General features: G+C 37.0%; 1 protein-coding gene across 2 annotated transcripts in view; it reads left to right on the top strand.

Annotated features, from left to right (window-relative positions):
• The window catches only part of LOC100068374 (glycine N-acyltransferase), a 41760-nt gene that overhangs the window by 1537 nt on the left and 16560 nt on the right, over positions 1–23663 (top strand). Inside the window, exons 1-3 of one of the 2 annotated variants that reach the window (XM_001498226.4) lie at positions 1475–1694; positions 6806–6901; positions 18940–19047. In XM_001498226.4, the coding sequence (XP_001498276.2) occupies positions 6824–6901; positions 18940–19047 (186 nt within the window). In that variant the 5' untranslated portion in view covers positions 1475–1694; positions 6806–6823. Of the gene's footprint in view, positions 1–1474; positions 1695–6550; positions 6902–18939; positions 19048–23663 lie in introns of those variants that run through there. The other variant, XM_070229623.1, reaches the window with a different exon arrangement.

The raw sequence follows: 23663 nt of genomic DNA, 5'->3' as shown, positions 1-23663 counted from the left end.
TAAAAGTTTCAAAATTCTTAGACATAGAACAAAGTGAGTATTGTACCAAACAGTGTCACATTCATCTTACCAATAGTGATACTCTTTTTGGACAATACATACAAGAAGAAAACATCCATGTGCTGCAAAGATAGACATACAAATATTCCCAAGAATAAGGAACTATTTTTCATGTCAAAACCCAGATATGGAAAACCTACAGCATTAGTAAACTTAACCACACCTCATGAGAGACTCCCGGCTTTTTATCCTATGAGGGAATCAGGTTATTTTCTGCCAAACCAGGACTGGAAATCTTAGTTAGGCCATTCCAGAGTCTCTCCCCAACTCCTTCAGTAGACTGTGTGTCTTTTCAAAGAGTCTGAAAGTATCAAGTACACCTGGAGTGTACTTGCAATCAGGTGTCTGATGAGACACCTGCTGAGAATTGGAATTGTACAGCTCAAGGTGGTCATCTAGCCTTGTCCTTCATATCTGCTATCATACTAACTAACGCACTTCAAGCTATGTAGCCATATTAAACTAGTTTATGTTATGTTAACTCACAGACTTAGGGTTAATGGAACAATCTTGGATTTTCTTTGGCCAACTGGTGGGAATCTGTGCTATTATTGAAAACACGTTGGTTAAACACCAAAGGTGAGTTAGAACAATCCGTATTTAAAATAAATAAAATTCCACCTTGCTTCCTACACTTTTATAACAGGAAACTGTGTCTACCTCTCCTAAATTAGTGCCGTAATAAGATGGAGGTAATTCATCTCAATACTTTTATCTCTATTTTCAAGATAGATTATGCATGCTAAGATGTCTGGCTACATTTTGATAATGTTTTAACATGAATTTGTTTTTCTTGAACACCAAGAACCCCAAATTAATGCAAAGTCTTATCTAACATTGTAATTTGAGCATATCCACTTACATACAATGAACTAGTTAAGAATGGCCACCTTAAGTCAATATAAATGAGGAATTCGATGAAGATATTCATTGGAAAATCACACACAGTTATCTGGACTGTGTAGGACTGTGTAGTAGGGCAACATGTCTGTTTTTGACATTCTTCTCTTCATTGTGTCTCTTCATGATTAGCATGATCATATCAAAAGGGGCTGGATCTAAAACCATAGGGGAAAAGTATTTCATGCAATATATTAAGGTAGTTTTGTTTTGGGTTTTGTTTGTTTGTTTCATTTAAGAAATGTTAATGTACATTTTATATTTGTCAGGCACTTGCCTAAGCATTTCATAAATGTTAGCCCATTTAACTTAAAAAATAAAAAAACAGTAATAGTAGATAGTATTATTCACCCTACCTATAGATGAGGAAACTGAAGTACTGAGAGAATAGATAACTGGCCAAAGACACCAACTTATAAACAGTAGTATAAGGATCCAACCCTGAGACAGAATTACACGCCCAAACTTGCATAACCAGCTCCCTAAACATTGGACCCGGGTGGTGGGAGGGAGTGAATGCCTCTGGATCCCGTGCCAGCTAACAGAATCTTTCTACCTCCACATCCCAGGTTTAAAAGGCCAGGGTCCACATTAAGAGCTTCAGTTTAGCAATTTCTGTGAAAAATTTACCAAAACACATTTGCATGCCAGGATAAAGGAATTTCATATTCTGGAAAAGTCTGTTGCTTCTCATTTGTTCCGGGTGACCCCTCTGCGTGGAGACAATTTTCAAGGTGAGGACTCATCTCACTGGAGAGAATCACTGCTTTGTAACGTCCTTTTTCTCCCGCAACAAAGTGGGAAAATCAAATGTTTTTTGTTGGCTTTAGATAGAAAGTACTGAGCTTATTTATTGATACTTATACCGGCGAAAAGGAAGTCTATTCCATTTGAGAAATAACACATCTGCACCTGCTATGCAGACAGCAGATGTACTGTGGGAAAAGTTCTTGGCTGCACTAACTCAGGCTTCCATTTGGAACAGATAAATGACATGGAGGGATTTTGGAAGCTGGTGGGTGAACGAAGAGGTAATAACATTTTCAAGGAAGAATGCTGATCCAAGTAACATTTATCTAGCACCTACTGTATAGAGATAATATGCAGACATTATTCTCTTTACTCCTTTAAGAAACATTCCAAAGGAGGCAGCTTGTTCCTCGTATAAATACTAACCAGGAAAGTGAAGTAGTACTCTGTTCAAGTTTAGAGAAGAAATAGGCAGAAGAATACAGACTAGAATGCAGGCCAGATTTACTGTTAGTTTAAATCATATGAAAAAGAAAGTTAATTTAAAAGATTTTACCTATAATGCTATGACCATAAAATAGTTTTTGATATTTCGTTTTCCCTTCTAAATTCATCTTTCTATATCCTTACAATTCTCATATATGTTACATATTGAATATGCACAAGCACAGCTTTACATATTCTAATAAAAAACTATGTATTGTTTTATGTTCTACATTTTCTCTTTTCATTTTAATACTCTCTCACGTATCTGTGTGTGTGTGTGTGTGTGTGTGTATCGTATTTATTATGTTATGTTCCTTAGAGTTGCAACGTTCTAAGAGATCATAATTTATGTAACCTTATCTTAGTGCAAGACATAGAAATTGTGTCTTGTTGTTTCTATTTGTTAATGTTGCTTTATAAAACCATTCTTTAGAACTCATTTTCTTTGTTTAAATTGTTCCCCTTTGAAAACTTTCCAAGTAAGGGAAAGGCTGGGTATGAAGTGCCTTTTTTTGTGGATTTTGCCCATTGCCAGTGCTGAAAGCTCCTGTTGAGGGTTTAGTATTCTTGTTTAGTGTTCTATAGGCTCCTCAGGTTCCAGTATACCTTATTAGCCTGGGTACTAAGTTTTGTTGTTGTTGTTATATTTATTTTTCACTGTGTGTATGTGTGCATGCCTGAATGTAGAGAAATCTCACATCATGTGGTTTTCAGGTATTATAATAACGTTGTAACCCCAGGAATTTGGCATCAAACTCCTTTTTCTTCCTGTTCTCTTGTCACATTCTTAAAGGATACCTCTGGATAAAAGGTTGCATTTGCCTCTAGGAATATTAAACTTCCACCATCTTGAGACTCTCGAGTATATGTCATAAATGTCTGGTGATACTTTTGTTTTTCATAACTGAGGCTAAATGTTATACTGGTGGCTAGTGGGTAGAGGTCAGGGATGTTACTATATTTTCTGCAATGCAAAGAATTGCCTCCCACAACAAAGAATTGTCTGGGCTGAAATATACATAGCACTAAAGAGGAGACACTACTATAGATTCCACAGACGTTAATGGGGCCAGAAATACCAGGGACAAGTTTGTGCCATAAATTTGACAGCTTAGATGAAATGGATAAATCCCTCCAAAGATCCAAATAGCCAGAAGTTGTCCCAAAAAACCTCTAAAAAGATATATATTTACTAAAGAAATTGAATTTGTAGTTAGAATCATTTCTACAGAGAAATGTAATTGTAAGTAAAAATGTTTCCCAGTCCTAGATGGCTTCACTGTTGAAATCAACAAATATTTGAGGGGGCCAGCCCCGTGTCCGAGTGGTTAAGTTCACACATGGCCGCCCAGGGTTTCGCTGGTTCGGATCCTGGGCGCGGACATGGCACCACTCATCAGGCCACGTTGAGGCGGCATCACACGTACCACAACTAGAAGGACCTGCAACTAAGATATACAACTATGTACCAGGGGGGACCTGGGGAGATAAAGCAGAAAAAAAAAAAAAGATTGGCAACAGTTGTTAGCTGAGGTGCCAATCTTTAAAAAAAAAAAACCAAATATTTGAGGGAGAAACAGTATTAATTCTCAACAAACTTCTTAAGAAAATAGAGGAGGAGGAAATGCTTTCTTAATTCATATTTTGTGTCTATAACTTTTATTATTTCAAAACCAGATAAAGATTTTACTAGAAAAGTACAGACTAATATCCCTTATAAACATAAGTACAAAAATCCTTAACAAAATAATAGAAGTTGATACAACAATATGTAACAAGAATAATACCTCTTGATCAAGTGGGATTTATCCTGATGATATAAGGTTAATTTAGCATTCAAAAATAAATAATTATAATTCAACATATCAGCAAGAAAAGAGAAATATCATATAATCATCCTAATAGATGTATGAAAAGTATTTGACAAATTTCAACATTGATTTATGATTAAAAAAAAAAACTCTTAGCAAGCTAGAAATATAAAGGAACTTCCTTACCTTGGCAAAGCCCATCTATGAAAAATCAACAGCTACTGTTATACTTAGGTGAGAGAAGAGATGTTTTTCCCTAAGATCGAGAACAAAGCAGGGAAGCCCATCTAATCCCCCCATATACAACATTTCCCTGCAGTTTCTAGGCAGCACAATAAGGCAAGAAAAGGAAATAAAAGTCATACAGAAGGAAGGAGTATAATTCTTTTTATTTGCAAAAAACATGCTTGATCATATACATAGAAAATTTTAAGTAGTATTCAAAAAACAATACCTACTAGAACAAATAAGTTAATTCAGTAGTTCACAGTACATAGAACAATATAGAAAAATGGATATTTCCATTAACAAGCAACAAATATTTTTTAAAAGCTCAAAATATAAAATAATTTGCATTTATTTATTTATAATAGCATTCAAAAAATTAAATAAATGAGGATAAATTTAATAAAAGATATTCAAGTACAATCAACCAAAAAACTAAAAACATTTTACTAAAACATTTAAAGAATTTTTTTTTAATTTAAAGAAAACATAGAGAGTTACATCATATTCATGCATTGGAGTATTCAATATTATTCAGATATTACTTCTCACCCAATTGAACTACAGATTCACTGCAATCTCAATATAAATTTCAGAAGCTTTTTAAAAGAAATTCACAAGCTATTACAAAATTTACATAGAAATGCAAACAACCTAAGCAAAAAGCATGTAAAAAAATTGATAAGACTCACACTATCACATTTCAAGACTTACTGTAAAGCCACAGTAATGAAAACAGTGGTATTATCATAATAGACATATAGCAGTGGGAAGCAAATAACTATAAAGGGAAATCAAGAAACATTGAGGATGAAGGAAATGTTCTATATCTTAAGCATGATGATGGTTTCCTGGGCATACACATGTGTCAAATCCATAAAATTACACAGTTTATATGCTTTTAATTCTGCCTATTTAAATTATTCAGCAATAAATTTTTTTAAAAAAAGATGCAACCACATCTATAATAATGCTGGCAAAGACTCCTCTGTACAAGAGACTTTAGGGGGATAAAAGGTCTGTTGTTATCCCCAAAGGACAGACAAGCAACTCGGGGTGTGAGGCAGGACACATGCACATGGAATAGTTGAGAATATTCACTTGTTCAAGCAATCTCAAGCCTGTTCAAGCAGCAGGTTCCAAAAAGTAAATGAGATCTTTGGAACCAGAAACATTTTCTCTTTGAAAGAATCCAACACGGGTTCCATCTCCTCAAGTCTTTATCTTAACTGATCTTCCCAAAAGACATGTATTTCTCAAATGAACAGATCTGGGAAGCCAAAATGCGTCAGTGCTAAAGGGCTGATACATAAAATCATCTTTTTCCTGCTTCCTTCAAGGAATGATAATAATAACGATATATTAGTGCTATTTTGTGCCAGGCACTCTGCTAAGAGTTTTACATGCACTTTTTCATTCACTTGGTGCCAGTGCCTGGATGACCTCATTTAATTCTCACAACATAACTATAACATTAGTACAGCATTATTCTCAGGGTACCATTCACACTGAAGTCATTCACATTGTGATCTAGGTTAAAGTTACATCCCATTCCCTCAAAACAGAAGAAAAACCCAATGGGCTGATTTGAATAACTACCGCTAAAAATATTAATAACAACAATAAAAATAACATTTTTGAGTTATTATACACTAGAAACTCTTCTATGCACTTACTATGTATTAACTCATTTAATCCTCACCACAATTTTCTAGGTAGGGTCTGTTTTCATTCAGATTTACTAATGAGGAAACCAAGGTACAAAGAGATTAGATAACTTTTTGGAAGTTACACATTTTGTTAGTGGTGGCATTGGGATAAACACTGGCAGTAACAATCTCAAAAGATGCATTTGCATATTTTAATGATACGTTTGTTAAAATAAATGTGTCTCTAAAGACTGAAATTCAGGGTAGTGTGAAAAGTAAAGTGAAAATTTTCAGAAAGAGAGCCATGTTCTCTCTGCCCATCTCATCCTTCTTTGGAATTGGTGAGGACTTCAGTGAGAGTGGCATCAATAAAAGACACTTAAAAATGTCTTGGGGGGCCGGCTCCGTGGCCAAGTGGTTAAGTTCGCGCCCTCCACTGCCGCGGCCGAGGGTTTGGATCCGGGGCGCGGACATGGCACTGCTCATCAGGCCACGTTGAGGCGGCGTCCTACATCCCACAACTAGAATGACGTGCAACTAGGATATACAACTGTGTATGGGGGCAGGGGGTTTGGGGAGATAAAGCAGAAAAAAAAAAAAAGATTGGCAACAGTTGTTAGCCCAGGTGCCAATCTTTAAAAAAAAAAAGGCCTTGGGATTAGACATTAGCATAGAACCTGCTGCTCTTTTTTCCTTGGTGTCTCCTCAGAACTTTCTTGATGCCCCTCCAAACTCCTGTCTTTCAGAGTAAGGCTGGAAATCTAGAGTGACCATACTTTCTCTTCCTCTCCAAGGCAGTTATTTTAGAAGTGGACAGATCTTTCTCACCTGTTATCTTCCAAGGTTCAGGTAAAGGTGTGAGGATACAGTTCCTATTGATTCAGCATCTTCTCATTCCTGACTGTTTCTTGGTCCTCTCTCTAGGTGAAAGTACCTGCCAAGATGCTCCACTTGCAGAGTCCACAGATGCTGCAGATGCTAAAAAAATCCTTGTGGAAGAGCCTCCCTGAGTCCTTAAAGGTGAGAATGGGACATTCTCAGGGAAACAAAAGGTTGCTTCACTTCCTGTGACAGAAGCGGGAAAGAGAATGAGCTTTTACCGAGCACCAATTCTGTGGCAGGAACTCACTCATGCTGCATCTCATTTAGTTCACATCACCTCTTTGCAAGGGAAGTATGTTATGCTCATGTCCCAGAAAAGGAAGCAGGGCTCAGTAATGTGACCTGCCCAATGCTGATAAATGGCAAAACCTACTCTCTGTAGACTCAAAAACTTTTCCTTATTTACTTCTAAAATATGTTTCATAATAACACTGGAAAATTTGCCTAGATTTCTCTTCAAAAGTTTGACCTAAGTACATTCTAGTTTTTAAACATTCATGCTGAGGAGGGATTAATCACTATGCATCTTCTTGGAACATGTAATAGGTCGAATCTCATTTCATCGAAACCCAAAAGATTGCCTATTATCCATGGAGGAGACCTAGAAATAATTATATACTATTCATTACTTTATTGTAACAACATGTGTTCAAAGGGATTGGATTTATGCGTATTTTTATTTATTTTTCACTTTTGACATTCAGGGGATTGCCAAAACTCGTAACCGATTTTTTAAAAGCTCTTTTTCCACCTAAAGATCAAAGAGCAAGTCACACACAACAGTTCAGCACCAACACCAACAGGGACCTCAGGGCCAGGAGCAGTGGCAGCACAGAAGCCTTAGTAGCAATAGCAAGTACTTGTTGCCCTTATCTTATCCCAGTCACTGGGCTTTATCTATGAGATCACACAAGCCTCAAAACTCTCCTATGAGGAGAGTGCACTCTTCTCCCTATGTTGTAGATAATGAATATGAGACCAAGAAAAATTGAATAACTTGCCCAAGTAATTACTGCTTGGGTCAGGAATATAATCCACCTACTCAATGTCAACACTCCTGATCCTTCCTGCATGTTTTGAGAAAAATAAGCCCTCAACATCAAATGGTAGTAAGAATGGGGGGAAACGGTCGCTCACACATTGCTGGTGGGAATGTGAAATGGTACAGCCACTCTGGAAAAACAATTTGTAAGTTTCATTAAAAATTAAACGTGCAACTATCATACAACCAGAAATTACACTCCTGAGCATTTTCCTGAGAAAAATACAAATTTACACTCACACACAAATATATATACTATTGTTTGTAACACCCTTATTCATAATAGCCTTAAACTGGAAACAACCCAGATGTCCTTCACTGGGTGAATGGTTAAATGAATTATGGTACATTCATACTATGGAATACTACTGAGTGATAAAAAATAATGAATGGACCATTGATACCTCAAAACAATCTGGATGAAGCTCGAGAGAATTATGTTGAGTGGAAAAAGCCAGTCTCAAAAGGTTACTTGCTGGGGTGGGCCCCGTGACCAAGTGGTTAAGTTCACATGCTCCACTTCCTTGGCCCAGCGTTTTACCATTTTGGATCCTGGGTGCAGACATGGCACCACTCATCAAACAATGCTGAGGCAGTGTCCCACATAGCACAACCAGAAGGACCTACAACTATAACCTATAGCTATGTACTGTCAGGCTTTGGGGAGAAGAAGAAAAAGAAAAAGAAGATTGTCAACAGATGTTAGCTCAGGTGCCAACCTTTAAAAAAAAAGGTTACATGCTGTATGATCCCATTTATATAAAATTCTTGAAATAACAAAATTAAAGAAATGGAGGACAGATTAATGGTTGCCACTGGTTAAGGAGGAGGTGGAGAGTGGGAAGGTAATATGTGTGTCTATAAAGTACCAACAAGAGGGATCCTCATGATGGAAATGTTTTGCATCTTGACTGTGTCAATGTCAATATCCTGGTTGTAATATTGTACAGGCACAGAGACAATAGCTCTGCCAAGTTCAGAGAGTAAGTAGCAGAGCCAAGATTTTACTCCAGGTATGTTAACACTTGGAGGCAAGTGCTAACCATTATGTTCATCCACTTGGCACAATGCGCTGGATATTGATCAATAAATATCATATATTCTATTTCTGTTGTTCATCCTTCTTTAGAATGTGCACCCTAATCCTACCATAGGAGCTAAGCTGATGGCAGTGACATCTTATTGGTTCTGTGGCTAAAAGGACAGACTCAGGAGACAGCTTGCATAGGTCTGTGCCTGTCTCTTCCACCAACAAGCTGTGGGCTCATGCCACATCACTAAATCTTTGCATGCTTCAGTTTTCTTACACAAAATGGGAGTAATGACAGCTCTGACCTCTTGGGGTTATTGTCAGGATGAAAAGACTCTATTTTGAATGGGTAGAACTGTGCCTTGCATACAGAAAAGCTCTGCAAATAATAGCTAATATTGTTATAGATAAGACCATAAATTTACAATGGGGTGAATCATAGATACATCTATTTCCCTCATTTGAGGCTAATACTTTGAAAGACTTGACCTAATTTTGGGGTAAGCTGAATACATTCACTTCCATTTGTAATCTCAACTATTTGTAAACCATCTGCCCACTCTGGGGAAGAGGAAGGTAAGGATTCTTCTATAGGTAGATCATGTGGTTTTATTTTCAATTACTGGAAGTGGACCAAAGAGACAACTGTCCCTGCCCTTTAATTACTATAGCCTCCACTTATTGGTGGGACATCTTTTGTCTTTACTACAGCATAATTTGAAGACATATGTTAAAAGCCTGAAACACAGGATAACTTTAGATCCAGAATCTCCCTTCCAAAAACCTTCCCAAAACAAATATCAGGCACATATGCAAAGATTTCTGCAAGAACATTCTTTGAAGAGTCATTTGTTACATTGAAAAGTTGGAAACATCTGGAATGTCCATCAAGAAAAGCTAACAAAATAAATTATGGGGCACTTTTATTCTTTTCTCTTACTAAACACAGCAAAAAAAAAACCACAAAAAACCCTAGACATTATATATAAAACAAACATATGAAGACTCTGAAATATGGAAAGAAAAAGGTAGACCAAGTAGGGACCTTTGGACTCAAGGACCAGTATAGCAATGAGTTCCTTGGATTTTCTTTTTGTTTCAAATATTTCAGACTAGGTGCTGGAAAAAGCCAGAAACTCAAATGTACCCACCATCACAGGCAAAAGAAGTCCCAAGAAAACCTCTTTAGCCAATAGACCAGGAAAGGGGTAGCCTAGAAAGATAGGAAACTTTAGGCAATAATTGTCTACTCCAGCCAACCACCACAGGAAAACTGAAGCTCTATTCCCACCAGCATAGGCTGAGTAGGGAGCCTGGACTTCCATCCCTACCAGAAGTAAGGAGACACTCTTTCCCCTGTCTACTGAGGAGGTGTCAGAGAAGGTCTAGTGAAGAGTCAGGACTTTCATGATCCAGCAATAAAGAAGCCAAATAACCTTACTGTGGCATCAGTGGAAACTACACGGAGAGCAGTAAAAAGGTACCCAGTCCCTCCACTCCAAGCCAGGTATCAGTAGAGGCCTAGTGGAAACTGGAACTCCCACCCACATAGGAACATGGAGTCTCAATACCCCTCTAGTGTCAGTGGAGGCTCAATGGGAAACCTGGATTCCTACTCTCAGCTTGCTGTAAGGAGTGTCCCCTACCCTTCATCTCCTGCCAGAGCAGTGTCATAGAAAGAACATTTGAATAAGAACCAGGGTCTTATAACATACTCTCCAATATGTCCAGGATTCAATTTTAAAAAATCACTTGTCATTTAAGAACCAGGGAAATCTCAAAGTAAGTGAAAAAAGACAATTAGCAGATACCAACAGTGACATGACACAGATCTTAGAATTAACTGACAAGGATTTTAAAGAAGCCATCATAAAAATGTTTCCATGAGCAATTACAAAAACACTTGCAACAAGTGAAAAAATAGAAAGTCTTGGAAAAGAAAGAAAAGATACAAGGAAGCAGCAAGCAGAGATAGTACTTCCAAATATATAAGAACAGAAATAAAAAAAAAACTCAATAGATGGACTCAACAGCAGAATGGAGAGGACAGAAGAAAGAATAAGAGAACTTGAAGATAGAATTATAGAAATTACCCAAGTTTAACAATAGAGAGAAAGTACACTGGAGGAAAAAAAGAAGAGAGTCTCAAGGACCTATCAGCCTATAGCAAAAGGTCTAACATTTATGAAATTGTGGTCTCAGAAGCAGAGGAGACGTAGCGAGACTGAAAAAAGTACCTGAAGAAATAATGGCTGAAAATTTCCCAAATTTGAAAAAAAAAAAAAAAAAAAACTTAAGCCTATAAATTCAAGAAGCTGAGTGTAACCCAAACATGATGAACCCAAAGAAATTCATGCCAATGCACATCATAGTCAAGCTTCTGAAAACTAAAGACAAAGAATAAAATCTTGAAAGCAGCAAGAGAGGAACAATCTTACTTATGGGGCAAAACCAATTTGAGTGGCAACAGATTTCTCATCAGCCATAGGAGGCTAGAAGGAAATAACAGACATACTTCAAGTGCCGAAAAAGAACTGTCAACACTGAATTCTAAACCCAGAAAAAATATCCTTCAAGAATTAAGGGGAAATTGAGACATTCTCTGGTGAAGAAAAACTAAGAGAATTGCTGCCAGTAGACCTACCCTAAAAGAATGGCTAAAGGAAGTTCTTTACACAGAAAGGAAATAATAAAAGAAAACGTCTTGGAATATCAGGAAAAAAGAACAATGGATAGTAAAAACAGGTAAATACAAAAGGCTTTCCTTCTCCTCTTGAGTTTTCTATGTTACATTTGACTGTTGCCACGAAAATTATAACACTGTCCAATGTAGGCATCAATGTAGGTCGAAGGAATATTTAAAATTATATAATATATAGAACCTTATTATAATTGAAGGAAGGTAAAGTGATGTCAATGCTGAGAGAGATGAGGGTGAGTTTGACTGTAAATGAGTAGCTCTAGGGAGATCTTTGTGGTAATTCTGTATCCTCATTGTGGTAGTTACATGAACCTACTTGATAAAATGTCATAGGACTATACGCATACATTGCACTAATGTCAGTTTCCCAGTTTTGACATGGTACAATAGTTACTTAAGATTTATTGTTGGGAAAAATTGGGTGAGTGTAGATGAGACCTCTTTGTACTATCTTTGCTACCTCACGTAAATAAATAAAAAGTTTAAAAAATGAATTTTAGTTCATCAATATTGTAAAATGCTATCCACTCATTAAAAATCATTTTTATTTATTAGAAAAGAAATATGGCTAGAATATATTTATTCAGCGGGAGGGAAACTTTTCAAAATCACCTGTATCTGAAATTTTCACTTTGTAAAATTTGTTGTCTGTGTATATGAATAGAAGGAAATTTATGACAGATTTTTAAATTTTTTTATTGTGGTCCAAATAGTTTATAACATTTTGAAAATCCAATGATACATCAATATTTGTCAAACACCATATAAATGTGCCCCGGCACCCCTTGTGCCCACCCTGCCCCCCCTTCCTCCTGGTAACCACTAAATTGTTCTCTTTGTCCATAAGTTTGTTTATATTCCACATATGAGTGAAATCATAGAGTGTTTGTCTTTCTCTGTCTGGCTTATTTAGCTTAACATGATGCCCTCAAGCTCCATCCATGTGACTGCAAATGGGGCAATTATGTCTTTTTTATGGCTGAATCATATTCCACGGTATATATATATATATATATATATATATATATATATATATATATATATACCACATTTTTATCTGATCATCAGTCACTGGGTACTTGGTTTGCTTCCACGTCTTGGCTATTGTGAATAATGCTGCAATGAACATGGGGATGCATAAGTCTCTTTGTATTGTTGATTGCAAGTTCTTTGGGTAAATACCCAGGAATGGTATACCTGGATCATATGCTAATTCTATTTTTAATTTTTAAAGAAATCTCCATACTGTTTTCAAAAGTGGCTGCACCAGTTTGCATTCCCACCAGCAGTGGATGAGGGTTCCCTTTTCTCCACAACCTCTCCAACATTTATTATTTTTTGTCTTGGTGATTATAGCCATTCTAACAGGCATAAGATGATATCTAAGTGTAGTTTTGATTTGCATCTCCCTGATGATTAGTGATGTTGAACATCATTTCATGTGCCTATTGGCCATCTGTATATCTTCTTTGGAAAAATGTCTGTTCAGATCCTCTGCCCACTTTTTGATTTTTTTTTTTTTTTTTTGGTAGTTTAGTTGTGTTCTTTATATATTATGGAGATTAACCCCTTATCAGATATATGACTTTCTTCCAGTTGGTGGGTTGTTTTTTCATTTTGATCATGGTTTCCTTTGCCTTCCAGAAGTTCTTTAGTCTGATGAAGTCCCACTCATTTATTTTTTCTTTTGTATCCCTTCTCTGAGTGGACATCATATTTGTAAAGATCCTTTTAAGGCTCATGTCAAACAGTGTATTGGCTATATTTTCTTCCAGAAGCTTTATGGTTTCATGTCTTACCTTCAAGTCTTTGATCCATTTTGAGTCTATTTTTGTGTATGGAGAAAGATAATGGTCTACTTTCATTCTTTTGCATATGGCTGTCCAGTTTTCCCAGCACCATTTACTGAAAAGGCTTTCCTTTCTCCATTATATGTTTCTGGCTCCTTTGTAGAAGATTAGCTGTCCACAGATGAGTGGTTTTATTTCTGGGCTTTCAATTCTGTTCCATTTGTACCAGTACCATGCTGTTTTGATTACTATAGCTTTGTAATATGTTTTGAAGTCAAGGATTGCAATGCCAGCAGCTTTGTTCCTGTTTCTCAGGATTCCTTTGGCTATTCTGGGACTTTTGTTTCCCCATAAGAAGTTTAAGATTCTCTGTTCTATTTCTGTGAAGAATGTCATTGGGATTCTGATTGAGATTGCATTGAATCTATAGATTTCTTTAGGTAAAATGGACATTTTAACTATGTTTATTCTTCCAATACATGTACATCAAATATCTTTCCATTTCTTTAAGTCATTCTCGATTTCTTTCAGTAATGACTTATAGCTTTCCTTGTATAGGTCTTTCACCTCCATGGTTAAATTTATTCCTAGATGTTTTATAATCTTTGTTGTGATTGTAAATGGGGTTTTGTTCTTGAGTTCTTGTTCTATTAGTTCATATTAGAGTATAGAAATGCCACTGATTTTTGTAAGTTGATTTTGTTTTCTGCAACTTTGCTTAGTTGTTGATTATTTCTAATAGTTTTCCAATGGATTCTTTAGGGTTTTCTATATATAAAATCATGTCATCTGCAAACAGGCAGAGTTTCACTTCTTCAGTGCCTATTTGGATTCCTATTTCTTTTTCCTGCCTAATTGCTCTGGCCAAAATCTCTAGTACTATGTTGAATAAGAATGGTTAGAGTGGGCGCCCTTGTCTTCTTTCTGCTCTCAGTGGGGTGGTTTTCAGTTTTTCCCAATTGAGTATGACGTTAGCAGTGTGTTTGTTATATATGGCCTTTATTATGTTGAGATATTTCCCTTCTATACCCATTTTATTGAGAGCTTTTATCACGAACAAGTGTTGGATCTTGTCAAATGCTTTCTCTGCACCTATGGAGATGAACATGTGGTTCTTTTTCCCCATTTTTTTTAATATGGTATATCACATTGATTGATTTGCGCATGTTGAACCATCCCTGTGTCCCTGGTATGAATCCTACTTGATCATGGTGTATGATCTTTTTAATGTATTGCTGTATTCAGTTTGCCAGTATTTTGTTGAGGATTTTTGCATCTATGTTCATCAGTGATATTGGTCTGTAGGTTTCCTTCTTTGTGTTGTCCTTGTCTGGCTTTGGGATCAGGGTGATGCTGGCCTCACAGAATGTGTTAGGAATATTTCCATCATCCACAATTTTTTGGAATGGTTTAAGAATAGGTAATGAACTGTCTTTAAGTGTTTGGTAGAATTCCCCAGAGAAGCTGTTTGGTCCTGGACTTTTATTTTTGTGGAGGTTTTTTATTACTATTTCAGTCTCCTTACTTGTGACTGGTCTATTCAGATTCTCTATTTCTTCTTGATTCAGTTTTGGGAGGTTGTGAAAGTCTAATAATTTATACATTTCTTCTAGATTGTCCATGTAGTTTTTCATAATATTCTGTTATAATCTTTTGTATCTCTGTGGCATATTTTGTAATTTCTCCTCTTTCATTTCTAATTTTATTTATTTGAGGCTTCTCTCTTTTTTTTTAGTGAGTCTAGCTAATGGTTTGTCAATTTTGTTTATCTTCTCAAAGAACCAGCTCCTTGTTTTGTTCATCCTTTTTACAGTATTTTTTGTTTCAATTTCATTCATTTCTGCTCTAATTTTTATTATTTCCCTCCTTCTCCTCAGTTTGGGCTTTGTTTGTTCTTTTTTTCCTAATTCTGTAAGAGTAGTTTAAGGTTGTTTATTTGAGGTTTGTCTGTTTTTGACTTGGGCCTGTATTGCTATAAATTACCATCTTAGGACTGCTTTTGCTGCATTCTGTAAGAGTTGGTATGGTGTGTTTCATTCTCATTTGTCTTCAAAAATTTTCTCATCTCTCCCTTTATTTCTTCAGCGACCCACTGGTTGTTCAGTAGCATCTTGTTTAGTCTCCACTTTTTTGTTCCTTTTCCAGCTTTTTTCTTGTAGTTGATTTCTAGTTTCACAGCAATGTGGTTGGAGAAGATAGTAGATATGATTTCAATATTCTTAAATTTATTGAGGTTTACCTTGTTTCCCAGTATATGGTCTATTCTTGAGAATGTTCCATGGGTGCTTGAGAAGAATATATATTCTGATGTTTTTGGATGGAGAGCTCTCTATATATCTACTAAGTTCATCTGGTCTTGCTTTTCATTTAAGTCCACTATCTCCTTGTTGACTTTTTTGTCTGGATGATCTATCCATTGATGTAAGTGAGGTGTTGAGGTCTCCCACCATTTTTGTGATGTTGTTGATATCTCCTTTTAGATTTGTTAATAGTTACTTTGTGTGCTTTGGTGCTCCTGTGTTGGGTGCATACATTTTTATAAGCCTTATGTCTTCTTGGTGGAGAGTCCCTTTTATCATTTTATACTGCCCCTCTATGTCTGTCTTTATCAGTTTTATCTTGAAGTCTACTTTGTAAGTATGGAAACACCTGCTTTCTTTTGTTTACCATTAGCTTGGAGTATTGTCTTCCATCCCTTCACTCTGAGCTTATGTTTGTCTCTAGAGCTGAGATGTTTCCCAGAGGCAGCATATTGTTGGGTCTTGTTATTTAATCCATCCTGCCACTCTGTGTCTTTTGATTAGAGAATTCAATCCACTTACATTTAGAGTGATTATTGATATATAAAGGCTTAATATTGCCATCTTATCACACAATTCCTGATTCGTCTGCATTTCCTTTTTTTTGTCCCATGTATTTCAGACTACCAATTTGATTAGGTAGTTTTCTCTGTTGGTTTTCTTCTTTTTCCCCTTGTTTATTGTAAATATCTCTATTCTATTTATTTATTTAGTGATTACCCTTACGTTTATATTAAAAAATCTCATAGTTGAGATTGTCCATTTCCTGATAGACTCTTATTTCCTTAGACTACACTGATTCCATCCCTTTCCTCATCTCCTTCTAAGTTACTTATTTATTTATTTATTTATTTTTTGAGGAAGATTAGCCCTGAGCCAACATCTGCTGCCAATCCTCTTTTTGCTGAGGAAGACTGGCCCTCAGCTAACATCTGTGCCCATCCTCCTCTACTTTATTTGTGGGGCATTGACCACAGCATGGCTTGCCAATTGGTGCCATGTGACACCCGGGATCTGAACCAGTGAACCCCGGGCCTCCAAACCAGAATGTGAAAATTTGACCACTGCACCACCAGGCCAGCCACTCTAAATTATTTTTGTCATATCTTTTTCAATCTTGTGTTGTGAATTTGTGGTTAAAATGATGAGATCACTTTTGTTTTGGTATTTTCCTTTTCTTTATCCTTGATGTTAAAGTGAAGTGTTTACGAACCTGATCTGATAGAGAGTTGCCATTTTCTGATTATTGCCTGCCTATTCATCTCCTTTCTCAGGGTCACCTCTTGCCTATTTTTTTTTCAGGTATATAGGCCTTCGTGATGATTTCTTGTAGGGGGGGATCTTGTGACAATGAACTCCCTTAGCTTTTGTTTCTCTGGGAAAGTTTTTATGTCTCTGTCATATCTAAAGGAGAGTTTGGCTGGATAGACTGAAGTTTTTGTCTTTCAGGATTTTGAATATCTCATTCCACTTTCTCTGAGCCTGTAAGGTTTCTGCTGAGAAATCCATTGAAAACCTGATAGGGGTTCCTTTGTAAGTTATTTTCTTCTGTCGTGCTGCCCTTAGTACATTTTCTTTGTCCTTGACTTTTTCCAGTTTCACTACTATATGCCTTGAAGTGGGTTTTTTTACATTGACAAAGTTAGGAGATCTGGAGTCCTCTTTACATGGATTTCCAGCTCCCTCCCAAGGTTTGGGAAGTTCTCAGCTATTATTTCTTTGAATAAGTTTGCTGCTCCATTCTCCTGCTCTTCCCCCTCTTGAATACCTATAATCCTTATGTTGCATTTCCTGAATTAGTCAGATATTTCTCTTAGAAATTCTTCATTTCTTTTTAGTCTTAGTTCTCTTTTCTCTTCCCTCTGAAGCATTTCTATAGTGCTACCCTCTACCTGGTTGATTCTCTCCTCCACATTATCAGCTCTGTTGTTTAGAGAATCCAGATTTTTCTTTAGTTCATCCATTGTGGTTTTCATCTCCAACAATTCTGACGGGTTATTTTTTATGGTTTCAATCTCATTTGTGAAGAAGCTCCTGGATTCGTTAATTTGTCTTTCTGTGTTTTCTTGTAACCTGTTGAATTTTTTTATGATAGCTCTTTTGAATTCTTTGTCATTTAGGTTATGGATTTCTGTGCCTGCAGGGTTAATTTCTGGGTACTTGTCACTTTCCTTCTGCTCTGGAGATTTAATAAACCTACTCATCCTGCTTGATGGAGTGGATTTTTGCTTCCTCATGGTGCTCTTATCTGGTTGCAGCTGCCAAGTAGCACCACTGGGTGGAGATCAGGTACTGTGTATTCTGGACTCCATACAAACAGGGGCTCCCCAGATCTGGCCATTGACTACTTATCTCTCTGAGCTACTGCTTGGTGGCAGATCTGGGCTGCCAGGCAGGGGGAGGGGTACTCTCCTTCCCCAGCACTTTCCCCAGTGTCTGCTTGTCTCTCTATATGGAACTCTGGGAAATTGGAGGATTGTGCACCTTTTCTTTTCCCAACCATCACTCCCTCACTCACCACTCTGTGCTCCAGGCAATCCTGGGGCTGGAGTGCCGGGGAGGCGGGGTGTGATGCACCTCCCTTTCCTGTGCACTTTCTCTTCCACCACTGCCACACTCTCCACATCATGCTCTGGGTGATTCTTGGGTTGTGTACTTTCCCTGCTGCCACTGACAAGTTCTCTGTGCTTTGCTCCAGACACTTCTCTGGCTGCAAACTTTCCCCACCACTACTACCATGCTCACTGCACCATGATCCAGATGATTCTGGGATTGGAGTACCAGGAGGGGATGGGGCACCCTTTTCACCTATGCACTTCCCACCCATCTTTCTCCATAGAGCTCCTGCATATCAGCTTCCACTTCATCCAGAGGATCCAGCCCCACCACCACCTTCAGGTTTATGGCTGTGTGGTTCTCTCAGACGTCTTTTGTGATGTGTATATGTCCTCTGTTGGTGTATGAATGTCCTTTTGGTTGTAAATCTTAGAGAGGAGAGGCCAAGGGAAGAGCTCACTCTGCCATGATGCTGATGTCACTTCTAAAGATATTATTAAATTTTACAATGAGAGAGTTCATGATTTTTATTCATAAATTTTATTTGTCTAGATATTTTACTATGTGAATATTTTTAAAAGATATATTTATTAGGGAAAAAAAGTAGAAACTAAAAACTGGTCAGTAGAAATGCTCAGGTACATTCCAATCATAAAATTACATTATTTCATAGAAATAATCCTTGTCCTGATCAAACAAGGCACTTTGCCATCCCTTCCTAATAAGCTAACTCTCTCACTTTCTCTGGATGCTGTAGGTTTATGGGACCGTCTTCCACATGACTCAAGGAAACCCATTCAAGCTAAAGGCCCTGGTGGACAAGTGGCCTGATTTTAATACAGTGGTTATCCGCCCTCAGGAGCAGGTAAGGTGCCAGATAAGGAATGAATATGTTTCTCTGTTCTTATTTGCTATGTGCCTGCCATGCTCCTAGCAACGTGATGGACCCTGGGGATACATAAATGAATCACAGTGATGGTGAACAAGGTCTGTCCTCAAGAAGCTCACAGCCTAGAGGAGAATATAGGTAAGTCCATAGATACAGGCATACCTCTTTTTGTTATGCTTTGTTTTATTGTACTTCGAAGATATTGCATTTTTTACAAATTGAAGGTTTATTGTCACTCTGTGTCAAGCAAGTCTATTGGCATCATTTTTCCAACAGCATTTTCTGACTTAATGTCTCTGTGTCATATTTTGGTGATTCTTGCAATGTTTTAAACTTTTTCACTATTCTTATATTTTTATAGTGATCTGTGATCAGTGATCTTTGATGTTACTATTATAATTGTTTGGGCGCACCACCAACCACACCCTTATAAGATGGTGAACTTAATCAATAAAAGCTGTGTGTGTGTTCTGACTGCTCCACTGACTGGCTATTCCTCTGTCTCTGTCTCTATCCTTGGGCCTGCCTATTTCCTGAGATACATCAATATTGAAATTAGGCCAATTAATAACCCTACAATGGCTTTAAGTGTTCAAGTGAAAGGAAGAGTCACACATCTCTCACTTTAAATCAAAATCTAGAAATGATGAAGTTTAGTGAGGAAGTCATGTTGACTGCTGAAATATGCCAAAAGCTTGGCCTTCTGCACCAAAAAGTTAACCAAGTTGTAAATGCAAAGGAAAAATTCTTTAAGGAAATTAAAAGTGCTATTCCAGGGGCTGGCCCCGTGGCCGAGTGGTTAAGTTTGCGCGCTCCGCTGCAAGCGGCCCAGTGTTTCGTTGGTTCGAATCCTGGGCGTGGACATGGCACTGCTCGTCAGACCACGCTGAGGCAGCGTCCCACATGCCACAACTAGAAGGACCCACAACGAAGAATATACAACTATGTACTGGGGGGCTTTGGGGAGAAAAAGGAAAAAAATAAAATCTTTAAAAAAAAAGTGCTATTCCAGTAAACACATGATTGATAAAAAAGTGAAATGGACTTTTTGCTGATATGGAGAAAGTTTTAGCCATCTGGATAAAAGATCAAACCAGCCACATCATTCCCTTAAGCCAAAGCCTAACCCAGAGTAAGATGCTAACTCTCTTTAATTCTATTAAGGCTGAGAAAGATGAAGAAGCTGCAGAAAAAAAGTTTGAAGGTAGCAGAGGTTGGTTCATGAGGTTTAAAGAAAGACGCCATTTCCATAACATAAAAGTGCAAGGTGAAGCAACAAGTGCTGATGCAGAATCTGCAGCAAGCTATCCAGAAGATCCAGCTAAAATAATTAATGAAGGTGGATACTAAACAACAGATTTTCAATGCAGACAAAACAGCCTTATATTGAAAGAAGGTGCCATCTAGGACTTTCTTGGCTAGAGAGAAGTCGATGCCCAGTTTGAAAGCTTCAAAGATAGGCTGAATTTCTTGTTATGGGCAATGCAGCTGGTGGCTTTAAGTTAAAGCCAGTGCTCAGTTACCATTCCCAAAATCCTAGGGCCCTTAAGAATTATGCTAAATCTACTCTGCCTGTGCTCTATTAGTGGAACAACAAAGCCTAGATGGCATCATATCTGTTTACAACATGGTTTACTGAGTATTTTAAGCTCACTGTTGAGATCTACTGATCAGAAAAAAAGATTTGTTTCAAAATATTACTGCTTATTGACAATGCACCTGGTCACCCAAGAGTCTGATGGAGATGTTCAATGAGATTAATGTTGTTTTCATGACTTCTAACACAATATCCATTCTTCAGCCCATGAATCAAGGAGTAGTTTTGTTTTCAAGTCTTATTATTTAAGAAACACATTTCATAAGACTATAGCTGTCATAGATATTGATTCCTCTGATGGATCTGGAAAAAGTAAATTGAAAATCTTCTGGAAAGGGTCCATTATTCTAGATGCCATTAAGAACATTTACAATTCCTAAGAAGAGGTAAAAATATCAACATTAACAGGAGTTTGGAAGGAAGTGACTGCAGATGTGATGGAAATAGCAAAAGAACTAGAGGTAGAAGTGGAGCCTGAAGATATCACTGAATTGCTGCAATTTCATGATGAAACTTTAATGGATGAGGAATTCCTTCTCATGGAGGAGCAAAGAAAGTGGTTTCTTGAGATGAAATCTACTCCTGGTGAAGATGCTGTGAAGATTGTTGAAATGACAACAAAGGATTGAGATCACATAAACTTAGTTGATAAAAGGAGCAGCAGGGCTTGAGAGAATTGACTCCAATTTTGAAAGAAGTTCTACTGTGAGAAAAATGCTATCAAATAAGATCTCATGCTACAGAGAAATCCTTCTTGAAAGGAAAAGTCAATTGATGTGGCAAACTTCACCATTGTCTTATTTTAAGAAATTGCCACAACCACCCTAACCTTCAGCATTCACACTCTGATCAGTCAGCAGCCATCAAAATCAAGGCAAGACTCTCCACCAGCAAAAAATTTACCACTTGCTGAAGGCTCAGATGATGGTTAGCATATTCTCACAATAAGGTATTTTTTAATTAAGGTATATACATTGATTTTATACATGATGCTATTGCCCACTTACTAGACTACAGTATAGTGTAAACATAATTTATATGTACTGGGAAACCCAAAAATTCGTGTGACTCTCTTTATTGAAATATTTTCTTTATTGTGGTGGTCTGGAACTGAACCCACAATATCTCCGTGGTATGCCTATAAATTACAACATAGTGTGAAATGTGCAAGAAAAGAAGAATTGAACAAGATAAAGACGTAACACAGGTAGAAAGCTGATTAAAACTATATGTGGTACACTTTCATACTCATTCATTGTTTTCTTTTCTTTTCCAAACAGTCCCCAAAACACAAATCTGCTGATTCTGAAGACCAAATACACTTCGTTTTTTCTTGCATTCAGTTTGTGGGGATAGAGGCAACTGATGGAAGGTTGTGCTAATTTAAGATTATGTTGATAGTATAGATAAGAGGCTGATCTTTTGTTAACGATATAAAGGAGCATTTCCCAGGCTAGACTTCTATATTGTAATAAACCAGATGCTACTTCCATTTTTAACTTTTAACCTAACAGGGAAAAATATTTTTTGCTCTTTAAAAACACCAACTTTGAAACCCCACCAACTCATTTACACTAACTCTCAACTTCTTATTGTGATACTGTCTTCCCAGTGAGATGCTTCATGAAGTTGTAGCCTCCTGCCATCAATAAAGTCAATAAAATGGGACACAAAATAAAACTAAATGTGATAGAGATTTCAGGTAGAGGATCAGAGAGGCTTCCTAGTGGACATTTTAGAAAAACTGGATGTTGAAGATAAAGAAGTTTTCTTAGACAGGGCAGGACTGCATTCCAAGCAGAGAAAATAGCAATTGTGAGGCATAAAGTCTGAAACAACAGAATGAATTGAGGACAATTAAGGAGCAAACTAACATGTTGGGAATTGTTGGTTGGAATTACATATTGTGTAATAATTTGGTTTGCTAATATTTCATTGAGAATTTTTACATCTATATTAATCAGAGATACTGGTCTGCAGTTTTATTTTCTTTTAGTGTCCTTATCTGGCTTCATTATCAGAGTACTGCTGGCCTCAAGATATGTATTTGGGAGAGTTTCCTTCTTTTCAATTTTTGGAAGAGTTTGAGAAGGATTGACATTAATTGTTTAAATGTTTTCTTGAATTCACCCACAAAACCATTTGGTCTTGGGCTTCTCTGCGTTGGAAAATTTTTGATTACTGATTCAACTCCTTACTTGTTATTGGTCTGTTCAGATTTTCTATTTGTCCATGATTCAGTCTAGGTAGGTTGTATGTTTCTAAGAATTTATCCATTTCTTTTAGATTATCCAATTTTTTGTGTATAAATGTTTATAGTAGTTGCTTATGATCCTTTGTATTTAAGTGGTATCAGTTATTTTATTTATTCATTTATTTTTGCTGAGGAAGATTCACCCTGAGCTAACATGTATTGCCAATATTCCTCTTTTTGCTGAGGAAGATACACCCTGAGCTAACATCTGTTGTCAATCTTCCTCTTTTTTCATATGAGCCACCACAACAGCATGGCCACTGACAGACGAATGGTGTAGGTCTGCAACTAGGGACTGAACCCAGGCCACCAAAGCAGAGCACACCAAATTTAACCACCAGGCCACTGTGGTTGGCCCTCAGTGGTATCAATTTTAATGCCTCCTCTTCATTTCTGATTTTATTTATTTTCTTCATTTCTGAAGAAATGAATTTATTTATTTATTTATTTATTTTCTTCATTTCAGATTTTATTTATTTATATCTCTTCTCTCTTTTTTCTTTTTATTTTGTTGGGGCTTCTTTCTTTTTTAAAAATTTATTTATTTATTTTATTTATTTTTGGATGTGCATCATATTTTGAATTTTGTGTAGATTACATCATGTTCACCACCCGAAGACTAATTATAGTCCATGCTCTCACATGTGAGCCTAATCACCCCTTTCTCCCTCCCCCCTTCTCCCTTCCACTATGGTAGCCACCAATCCAATCTCCAATGCTATGTGTTTTTTTGTCGTTGTT

This window comes from Equus caballus, chromosome 12 (assembly GCF_041296265.1).
Source record: "Equus caballus isolate H_3958 breed thoroughbred chromosome 12, TB-T2T, whole genome shotgun sequence".
Taxonomy (NCBI): Eukaryota; Metazoa; Chordata; class Mammalia; order Perissodactyla; family Equidae; genus Equus; species Equus caballus.
Note: the sequence above shows the minus strand (reverse complement) of the source record. Positions and strands in the feature narration are given on the sequence as shown.